At 37.4% G+C, this 11,882-nt stretch overlaps 1 protein-coding gene across 1 annotated transcript; it reads left to right on the top strand.

The window, feature by feature from the left end:
- The first annotated feature begins 3,842 nt into the window (after window positions 1-3,842).
- Window positions 3,843-11,414, top strand: LOC122275263 (nicotinate N-methyltransferase 1). The gene is made up of 3 exons (XM_043084242.1): window positions 3,843-4,640; window positions 10,584-10,648; window positions 10,914-11,414. The coding sequence occupies exons 1-3, from the start codon at window positions 3,926-3,928 to the stop codon at window positions 11,211-11,213; spliced, it is 1,080 nt and encodes a 359-aa protein (XP_042940176.1). The 5' UTR covers window positions 3,843-3,925; the 3' UTR covers window positions 11,214-11,414.
- Window positions 11,415-11,882: the final 468 nt, after the last annotated feature.

The following is an 11,882-nucleotide window of genomic DNA, read 5'->3' as shown; positions in this document are numbered from 1 at the left end:
TGGTAATTTAAAAATTGTTATGTGTATGTCGGTTTACCATTGTTATGCATTAGCATTTGGAATATTAAAGTTAATATGTCGAAAGCCGCGGAGTTTTGTTTGCTGTTCTCACTCCATTGAAAAGGAGGTGCCTGTGCTTCAAAGAGTGAAAATGGTGGTTAAAAGAAAAGAAGTATTTACACTGACCCTGTGACAACAAATATGCAGCAAAATAGTTTATCGATGGATGCTAAGATCATGCAAAGTTTCATTGCCATTTCTGCAATTATGCAAGGACCCGTCATTATTTTTGTAGTGAACTCACCTCAGATTTTGCAAATTCTTCTACGTAAACAGAGCCATGTATGATATGACCCAAAGCTCGTGTAATAAGCATATGACCCACGTATCTTACTAGGGGGAATTGGCTGCCTGAAATATATGTGTGTGTGTGTGTGTGTATACATATAAAAGAACGGTAGAAACGGAAGTTCGTGAGGGAAAGCTTGTGAAAATAGCTGCAGATGGGAAGCGTCCGATTCTGATTCTTTAGCTCCTGATTGGCTTTTGATCAGAAATGGTAAAAGATAAGAGCAAATCACTGAGAAACAATAACTGGGCTTTTCTTTACTAGTTACATGCTAGCGAGTTCCAATTGCAATCAGATAAGAAAAAGATTTTTGCAAAAGGTCGAGAAGAAGAAGAAGGAGCAAATATGATAATATCCAAAGAGGAGGCCCGAGGGATCATCTTCGGCATGAGGTCAGTAGGGAGAAAGAACAAACAATTGGGCCAGTAGTTTGGTTTTAGCAGTTGGACGAGGATCTGCATCTGACTTGAGGAGACAAAAGAAGCGGGGCTCTACTGTATGCGTGTCCTTTTCACCAACCAATTGCTGATGAGCTAGCTAGCTAAGAGTGAATAATCTCACCATTTTTAATGTAATAAATGAATTTAATGGTTAAGGTTATTTTATTTATTTATTTATTTTTAATGGTTAATGAAGTGATATTAATGATTTTTCTTATTTTTTTAAAATATTTAAAAATTAATTGAAAAAACCAAAAAAATGCTTTTACACTTATGTTACAAGAGAAATATTCTGATGAGGAGGAGGAGGAAATATCCAATGAGGACGCCCGAGGGATCATCCAAACAATTCCCTTATCTGCATCTGAAGTAGAAGACAAAATAGTTGGCGCGGCGGCCCTACCTTGCTGTCCCTGCCAGGCTTTGGGGTATGATATACAAATGGGTATCATTCAAATATTTTTTTAATTTTTTTTACATTTTTTTAATATGTTTAAATATCTTTAAAAAATAAAAAAAAATACATCAATACATTTAAAATTATTTATTTAATTTTAAAATAAAAATAAATAAAAAAATTTCCCAAACAGTAAACTAGATAGAGTCTAAATAGAATTATAGTGCATCTGACGCAAAGTAACTTAAATAGAATTATTATTATTATCATTATATTTATTATTTCCGATCTCTGCAGTAGGTATCGGTCACTATTGAGTATTAATGAGACAGTATCGTGGTCTCTGGATGTGATTATTATTAGAAAAAACTTTAGGACCGGTCGGGCTGTAAATGAGATAAAAACAGCCAGTCAATAAAATCTCAACACGTAAGCCTTCCGCCGAGATCTCCGTAGACCTGCATTACATGTGAAAATTATTTGGGGCATTTGAAATCAGAAACACGAAACGGGGGCATTCATCTCCAAGCTCTCCTCAAGCCCTAACATTTTCAAGACACTGGGTTTGGGATGGGTGATTGGGGGTCGCAAAATCAGTCCATCGCAGCTTGATGGGTCAATCTCCATCCGTCGTGGCTCGGCAAGAAACAGAAAAATGGCTACACAATGAGACAATCGAGCACTGCATGGCACCGCAAGGAAAGCGCACTGCGAAACCCCATGTCTAACCTCCGTAGCCAGCGTTGAACCTCCATAAAAATAGCCCAAACGTCGTGTCCCAAACGCCTAACAAACCTCTGTTTTTGAGGAGCAAAAACAGAGCACAATTTCTTCTTTCTTCCTAAGACCACCACCGATAGCACCAGCACCACCGTAACACACAAATCTCTTTTTTTTCATACTAAAAAAAAAAACAAAAAAAAATAAAAAACAAAAAATTGGTGAGCGCCCAACTCGATTTCTCCATTTCATGACGGTGAAACAAAGGGCTGGTAGCCCTATTTGTATTCGGTCTGGAAAGAAATTTAAAAAGGGGAAAAGAGAGAAAGAGAGTAAGGCCATAGAAGCCATGGCGGCTTCCTTATCGACCACGAATTCGAAACCCTCGACATTGATCAGCTTCACCGTGTCCTTTTTCTTCATCTTCGCGTGGGCTCTCTCCCTTGCTCAAAGTTGTATGCATCCGATAATTTTGATTTCATCCAATCTGGCCAATACCTCACTCTCTCTTACAGAAACCAGATTGGTCGTAACCTTGTTGTTGGAGACGATGTTCCTTTGGGCGAGCAGTTCGAGGGGTGCAACGGCTACAACGACTACGAGCAATGTGAGGGGTGGCTGTGTCGGCGAGGGTTCGTGCGAGGGGTCCGATGAGAGGGATGTCAAGCTAGTGAATGAGAATTTCCAATTCTCTCAAATGCGGCCACATGAAACACAACGAGGACTTGAGGACGTGATTCCCTGTGGTTGACCCCAGTTGTCTAACACTGCTTTTTCGTACGTGGCACTACATGAATGGAGGGTTATTTTTATTTCATTTACAGCCCGACCGGCGTGAAGCGTTTCCCTTATTATTAAAGTAATGTTATGCGTCATATCGTTATTTTATTTACATTTTATTATATATAATATGACATATTTATTATTATTTAATAATAAAAAAATAATAATAAATTATTTAATTGTGATAAATATGTCACATTTTACTTAATTAAATACAAATAAGGTAATAATATAGTGTATAGAATTTTATTTAGTGAGATGCAAGCATGTAATAAATGATCTATTAATATATATATATATATATATATATATATAGAGTAATACTATACAACACACTCTTATTCTATTTTCATTATATTAAGTAAAATGTGAGCTTCTCAATGGTCACTAGTTCGAGTCTCCTCAGGGCCACTGGAGGTTTACCTGACCGTTAACTTCAGGGCCCCGTTAAATTAGTCGAGGTGCGTGTAAGCTGGCTCGGACACTCAAGGATATAACAAAAAGAGTAAAATGTGACACATTCATCACCATTAGATAATAAAGAAACATGTAATAAATGATCATTTAATAGTGATAAATATGCCACATCATATTACATTATTATTTATTGTTATTTTTTACATACCTTTTTACTATTATTTATTATTATTTTTATTACTATTCAACATTCTATTATTATTATTTATCTAATTTTTTATTATTATTTACAACATATTTTAATATTTCTCAACTTTAAATCTAATTTAAGAGGATAAAAATAAGATGACGTGTATAGAATTATATATATATATATTAATAGACAATTATTTACGTTCATACCGAATCTTGAGAGTTGAGAGGTTTTTTTGTTTTTTCCCTTAAATAAGCAGAGTTGAGAGGTTATACCGTATAGCAAAATGATACTATCTATTTAAATTTAATTTTTTAATTTCATGGTTTATGTATTTTATTTGATTTTATTTGATTTTATTTAATAGTTAAAAATAATTATTAATACATTCGTGTTTTTTAAATTTTTTTTTTCTATTCTTTAAAAGTATTTTTTAAAAAATAAACAATTTGCATTAAGAGACTAGAGTCTAGACCAAAAACTTTGACTAGAATAGTAGCACTAGCTCTGGCCTATCGAATATACTATTTTTATTTTATAAAAAACTTCAGCAACATAACCGGATCAGAATATCAGAGTAGAGAGTCACGGACCCAGAAAGTGGCAGTGAAAGTGAGAGCTAGCTAATGGAGGACGAGACGACCGAGAGTCGAAACCAAGCCAGGCTGGCTATAATGGAGCTCTCCAACATGATCAGCGTGCCCATGTCCCTCAACGCCATCGTCCGCCTCAACGTCCCCGATGCCATCTGGCAAGGCGGCTCCAACTCTCCGATCTCCTCTTCTCAGATCCTCGCCCGTGTCCTCCCCTCCCAGAACTCTGCTGATCCAGAGAACCTCCAGCGCATCCTCCGCATGCTCACCAGCTACGGCGTCTTCACGGAGCACCATAGCCCCAATGACTCCAACTCCGAGAGAAAGTACTCCCTCACCGAGATCGGAAAGACGCTCGTCACGGACGGCGAGGGTCTATCGTACGCGCCCTACGTGCTCCAGCACCACCAGGATGCGCTCTTGGGAGCGTGGCCCTTGGTCCATGAGGCCGTGGTGGACCCCGCGTCGGAGCCGTTCGTGAAGGCCAACGGAGTCTCGGCGTACGCTTACTACGGGAAGAAGCCGGAGATGAACGGGCTGATGCAGAAGGCGATGTCGGGAGTATCGGTGCCGTTCATGAAGGCGGTGTTGGAGGGATACGATGGGTTTGAAGGTGTGGAGAGACTGGTGGACGTTGGGGGAAGTGCAGGGGATTGCCTGAGGATGATCCTCGGGAAGCATCCTAACGTTCGGGAAGGGATCAACTTTGACTTACCGGAGGTGGTGGCCAAAGCACCGATCATTCCTGGTGAGAAACAGTTAGATTAATTTTTTGATTGATTTTTTCTTCTTCTTAGTTATTTAGATCGATAATAATAATAATAATAATTTTTAGTATAATTGTTAATCTTAGGTTGATTTTTTATTGATCTATTTTCTTCTTAATTATTTGGATCGATCAATAATAATAAGTGCATGTTTGGGATTGCTGTAAAAAAATATAGTTTATAATTTTAGGATTTATAGCTATTATAGCTTATAACTTAAATAATAAATTCTATTATTAAAAAGTTATTTACTGTTTGGTAATCATATGTTTAAAATACTTTTAAATATGTTACGTTTGTTTAGAAATAAATTAAAAAAATATTTTTTGATGTAGAAATGATGATTATTTAAATTTTTAAAAATTATGATTATATATTTGAAAGTTTGAAAGTTGTAATTATCTTAAAATTATATGAATATTTTTGTCTATTGACAGTTTTTTTAAAATTTAAATTACGTTCCGCCTTATCTGAAGAAACACATTTGAGAAAATGTTTTTTTTCAAATGTACTTTTTAACTTATTTGAAATTAAAAGTATTTTAATATGTAACACTCAAACGACCTAACTTATTTGAAATTAAAAGTATTTAAAAAATATTTAAATACTTTTTAAGACTCATACTTCAATCTCAAATAGGCCCTAAGAATAATTGTAATTAATAGTATGCAATTCATAATAAAGTCGACTAAATAAAGGATCGGAAACATGTTAAGTAATCATTGATTGGTATCTCATGTCTAGTTTAGAATGGGAAGAATTTTAATATTTTAGTATAGGAAAAATAAATTCAAATATTTTATATTAAACAAAATAATCAAATAGACACAAAATCCTCATTTGATCTCATTCCATCTTATTTTCAAACATAATTCAAATACAAAATTTTCAAATTAATTATTACAACTTTCAAACTTTCAAATAAAAAATAATTCCAATTTTTTTAAATCTACAAACAAAAATAATATTATAAAATTATATTTTTATAATATTTTAACTTTATAATATTTTTTATTCAACTTTTTCTCTATTCTTTATCAAAATTCAAAAAATTATCAACTCAAACTATCTCAATACTATTCACAAATTATTTTATTACTATTTACAAAATTTTTATTTTATCTCATATTCCAAACTTGCCTATATTTGGTAGGCTGGGTGATGAAAGGTAGTACATATATATAGATAAAGTAAAAAGAAAAATGATTGAACAAGTCTGAAATAGATAAAATTTCTTATAAGTTTTTGTAAAAAAAATAAATTCTACTTTGAAAAAGTATAAAAAATCACTTTTTGTTTTTTTTAGTTAGATTTATTTTTTTACGAAGGACTTATGCAGATTTTATCTATTTGAGATTTATAACTAGTACTAGTTAATGGTGCAACGTATGAGGCACATTTGCCTAATTGTGTGATAATTCCTAATTGGCTAAGATTAACTCATGGGATCACACTTCTCGAGCTCAAGATCACACTGCCAAACAATGAACCAAGAAAGAACACCTTCTCCCAAAATCAAAGAACTCACAAGTCACAACATGCAAATCTACCAAAAAAAAAAAAAAACAACAAAGACAAACTCAACGAACACCTTTCTCCCAAAAATCAAAGAACTCACAACGAACACCTGTTCATTCTAGCTTTTCACATCTTTTTTTGGTGCTTTAAATTTAACCCTAGAGGAGCCATTGCCGCTGGCACCTGTCCGGCGAGTGACATCACACGTCCGGCACAGAAAAGATTGGTGGACATCGGCAACGTCACTAAAGGGTATCTGGCGTCGAATATCCCTCCGGCGACCTGGGTATTTCTCTACCTCGCCTCTGCCTGCCTTTTCTTCGGGGAGCCACCGGCGTTTCTTCTCACAGAAAGTTGCAACGGGTCCCCCGGCAACCTCTTCGCTGGCCTCCGACGTCGGAGTTTCTTCGGCGATTGATTTTTTTGGGTTGGGTCTTTTTTTTCCAAGATTTGGCAAGAGCGGCGGTGACCCTGTTGGCTTTCACAGAACTTATTGACGGACACCGGCGACCTCTTCGCTAGCCTTCGACGTTGGCCTACCTCCGACTACTGGTTTCTTTTGAGTTGGGCATTTTTCCAGCCTTTCTCGACAGAATGAAGCCTCGTACAGCTTGAAGTTGTATTAGTATGGGTCAAATGGTGAGTTTTTTGGGTGGAATCAAAGACTTTTGAGTTTTTGCCAGAAACTTGGAGGTCTTCTTTAAAAATAGTGGAGAGGGTAGAAGGTTTTAGAGATCGGTAGTAATGGGTCGGAATGGTATAGATTGGTTGATTGCTACAGTGGGAAAAGCATTAATGGCCGGGAGAAATACAAATTATACAAAAAACTTGCATGAAGGTAAAAGAGAATTCATGGTCCAATGATGCTCCAACAAGCATGGTTGGTATCTAACTATCACCGAATATGGTGGAGGAGGCCGACGGAGTAGTGTTGTAATTCTTGAAGGGCATGAACAACAAGGTTGGGAGAAGTTTGCAGAGGAATTACGCAGAGCCGCGGATTTGCCCTGTGATGAGGGGTCAAGAAAGGAAAAGAATATTAAGAACACCAAAGACCCAAGCACATCCACGTTGGCGAAGCGATCGTATGCGGCAGCTCTGAAGATAGGTCATGCTTCTATGGCTTAGAGTAAGGGGAACGGTAAAAGTGGTTTGCAAATCACGCAAGCTCATAACCATCTTGAAGCGATGCAAAATTCTCTAAAGGATATGGAAACCCAACTTGCAGAGTTGAAGACAACGATAGCTTTCTTGTCAACAAAAATAGACATGCTTTCAGTTGGAGGCAACAGGGCTATTAAGACTAAGATAGACTTGATTCCTTTAAATTCAGATAAAGGAAAACGGAAGATCGGATTCAGTCTTGTCCCTATAACCAGATACAGGAGAGAGTGGCGAGTCAAAAGGAAATCTAGGTTATTTGAAGTGGGGTCTTCGTCGTATGTTGGTGTAGAGAATGCAGTAATGGAATGTCATTCGCCTCAAATAACACAGGATAAACAGTTAGGCGGCATTACACCCTTGCCCGAAAATGGTAAAGGAGATGTAGGTTCCGCTGAAGTTGCTCGTTTAGGGTTGCCTGAGGTGAAGGAACTTGCTGTCATCCTAGAAGCTCTAATGGTGATGGAAAGAAACAATGGAGTTGATGAGGAGGTATGAGACTTGTCGTTGGTGCCTTGCGTGGAAGAAAGTCCAGAATTGGGAATGCAATTGGTTAATGTGTCTGAGGATAATGTTGCTCCCCTGGTCTTTTTTCCTCTGTTAGCGGATTGGATTCTACCTAAAGTTAACGAGATTCTGCCTTTCGTGGGGATTTCACATGGAGGATGCGAAGACCAATTCAATGAACTAATTACCGCAATCGAGGCAAGCCACGCGCTTGAAACCAAAAGTTTCAAGAAAAACAGGGAGTTACAGCGTCTTTCTTGGGCAATTAACTACGACACTAAGGGAGGTAGCTCAGTTAGAGGGAAGTCTAAAGGGAGGGCAATGTGAAGATGGGAACAATGGGTGTTTTGGGTATTAGTTATATGGGAAACAAGGAGTTGAGGTTCAGTGTAATTTTTTAGTATTTTAGGTAGTTTTGGGATTAGTATTGTGGGTTGTTTTTGGGTCATTAGGGGTGCTCTATTATGGGCTAGGTGTTTTATTGTATACGTTTAGTGTACTTGGTTACTCATTTTGATATATAAAATATTTTTACTTATATATAAAAAAAAAAAAAAAACCCAAACACACGGAACTCACAACTTGCAAAATCCAAAAAAAAAAAAAAAAAAAAAACATCAAACAACCAAAAAAATTATATATTTAAAAAAAATGAAATGAGAAGCAAAAAATCCAGTCAATCAAACAAAAAATGTGAAAAAAAAAAAACCCAAAGACAACTCAAAACATGCAAACCCATAGGAAAAAAACCCCATTGAACATAGAAATCTTAACATCCACGTTCTCTCTCTCTCCTCTCGGACGTTACTTATTCTATAACCGATGGTGTTAAAATGAGCATTTTCATGTAAAACTCTATCTCCTTCCAAAACCGCAGCAGCTATACTCACGGCAAGAACTCTTTGATCACACAACAACATCCTTCCTTGACAAAATATCAAACCTGCAAGCTCAACCCAGAAAGGCCACTTACAAAGACCAGCGATGGCAGCACATGTTGAAAACATCACAACGACCATTGTTTATGCACGTCAAACCCAAGCATGCCACTGCACCTTGGTTGCACTGAGGAATGACTGATGTTGTCTAGTTACCGCGAGTCAACGGACAGCCACCTCTTCCACCCCATGCTAAGATGTAGCCAAAGCACCAGTCTATTTTGTCACCCCACCATACACATAAATTGCCTCCAGGTGCCACAGGCATGCAGACACAATCCCCGTTCTTCTACATTAAAACAGAGCATTCTAGCCTTCTCTCCCATGCCAAAAACCACCATGGAAGGACCCAAACGCAAGATAGCCACAACCCCTCACCGGAAACCATTGGGACAACCATAGGATTAGCAGGCCGAACATCCCGTCACCCTCGCACTGCCACGGTAAGCCCTCGCCAAGATCTCCTTGCTTCTCCTTCTAATCTGTTGTTACCCCTGTTAGCAACACCCTATGTCTTCTCTCTCTCTCTCTCATGCTCAGCCGCCCATACTGATGGCATCGTCACTGCAGCACCCAGAATCCATGTGTCACCGTCGCACGTAGCTAAGCTCCGTCGCATCTTTCTTCTCCATCGTGCCTCTGGTTTTAGTTCTTCTGTGGGTAAGCTTCAGCCACCCAAATCCACAAAAAAAACACCCAAGGCCTGGCTCTTGTGGTACAGGAAATTGATGCTCTGGACCCACCCAAGTGTAGGAACGTATCTACATCTATCTGTAAATAACGAAATGAGAAAAAAAAAAAAACCCTTCAATGAAACGAAAACACCAAAACCGTTTATAAAAATGTGAACACCAAGGACATAACAAAAGCCCATCAAACAACCAAAAAAATGAGTAGATAACGAAATCCCTCTGAAAATGAAGAAAAGGCAGAAGACGAAGAGAGAAAGAAGTTTGGTGTAGGAGAGAGAAGATGCGGAGAAAATGAAGATGCAAAAGAAAGAGACGAGATTAAGAGTAATGCTACATATAGTCGTGGAGTATGTAAACACTGTGCAATCGCTTTGAGAAAGAGTGAGGTCTACGATTAAAAAGTTAGTTTTTTTTTTTTTTCATGTGGGTCCCGTATTAATTCACTTTTTTCAAAGAGACTGCGTGGTGCTTGCATAATCACGACTGTAAATATCATTTCTCAAACCTAGAATCCTATGAAACAATCCCACCAAAAAGACGAGAATGCCCTTTGACACAGTTACACCAAAAAGACAAAAATGCCCTCATATAAACGGATACAAAAGAACAAAATAAAAGGATAAAAGAATATCCACACAACATACGGACTGTATAGATATCATTTGCTAGCAAATATCATTCATGGCGTGGCGGCGGATGATGTCTTCCGCATGGTGAAGTTCCATTGGGTGCCTTTTGCACCAACACAAAACTCTAAAATACGGCACTCACTTAATTCAGAGACAAACGGAGTTAATGGAAAATTAGTAAAGTTAACGAAAAACAACAAAAATTATTGTATAGTTAGATAGACACTTATATAATAGAATAGATTACTCATATATATTTTTTTAAAATATTTAAACATGATTAAAAAAGGTTTGAAAGAAAAAAGAAAAAGTACATTATGGCATGTTGGGCGTGCAGTACATGTTGAACGGCAGAATAGCATGATTCGTCTAAAAAATCCATGTGAATGCTAACGCGACTGTTAGTTATTTCCAACGGCCTATTTAATACAGAACATAATATTTGGTGTGCATTAATGGGTCTATTTTGATCTTGGCAGGAGTGACTCACATTGGTGGCAACATGTTCCACTCTATTCCTTCTGCTGATGCCATCTTCATGAAGGTTTTGTCTGTTTCTAACTACTCTTCTCACTCCTCTCTTTGTTATACGAATTGCTTGGACAAGGCTGTTATGTGTTAGGATCATCATGCTGCATGTCATTAATTATTCATCAACATTATATATGTGTATATATATTCTATCCACAGATCACGTACCAATGCCTAATTCACACAGTAAGAGTTTCTCTGTTAAGAAATAACCAAGTTTCTTCGAGTGGTGTGTATATATATAATCTTGTAATTCTTGAATTAATGTTATTTGGCAGTGGATTCTGACGACATGGACGGATGGTGAAGTAAAGTTGATCATGGAGAATTGTTACAATGCACTTCCAGCAGGAGGGAAATTGATCGTCTGTGAACCTGTGCTGCCGGAGCAGTCAGATGACAGTCGTAGGACTCGCGCCCTTTTAGAAGGAGATATCTTTGTCATGACAATCTACAGGACCAAGGGTAAGCATAGGACTGAAGAAGAATACCGGCAGCTTGGTCGTTTGGCTGGTTTCCCCCACTTCAGGGCACTCTATATTGATTATATTTTCACTGTTTTGGAATTCCGAAAGTGAATTCATTGCATTGGGACAGATGCAATATGGGTTGCGAGGCATATCCAGTTAATTGGCCTGGCTTTGCTTTGGGTACCCATCAACGAGATATATACCCTCTATCTATATCATGCATGTCGTTTACCAATTAGGTGTCTTCATACTCGAAATAATTTTATTGGATATTTTGATTTCTATGAAATAGAAATCCTTTTTATAGTACGGACGTGTGTTGCCGTTATTTAAAAATGATTGGTATTATTTAGAAAGTGATAAAGTATTAATATCCGAGTCATGTATCCATATGATAATTTTTGACAATTTTAGCACGGAAAGATGAATATATGCATGTAGACTTTCTTTATAATAAGATAGACATTAAGGCTTAAGATAATCGAAAATAAAGTTTTGCAGTTGAAATATCAGACGAAGTAGTAAGAGTTGATCGTGTATTTCACGTTCAATTTCTGGATTATGCCCAGAACTATGGCCAATGGGTAATAGGTTGGAGTCAAAACTTTATTTTCCCGCGTTCGCCACTCGCATTATTAAACTTGTGCTTGAGAAAATTCTCCAATTAGATGACACATTGCTTGGATGGTAATGGAAGATAATGGTAAAGAGGGAGGAGTAGTATGTTTGTTAGGGGCTTGGCTCAACTCAACTCAAGGCCGGTAGACCAAACGAGTA

The sequence above is a fragment of the Carya illinoinensis genome, chromosome 9 (genome assembly GCF_018687715.1).
Source record: "Carya illinoinensis cultivar Pawnee chromosome 9, C.illinoinensisPawnee_v1, whole genome shotgun sequence".
In the NCBI taxonomy this organism is placed as follows: Eukaryota; Viridiplantae; Streptophyta; class Magnoliopsida; order Fagales; family Juglandaceae; genus Carya; species Carya illinoinensis.
Note: the sequence above shows the minus strand (reverse complement) of the source record. Positions and strands in the feature narration are given on the sequence as shown.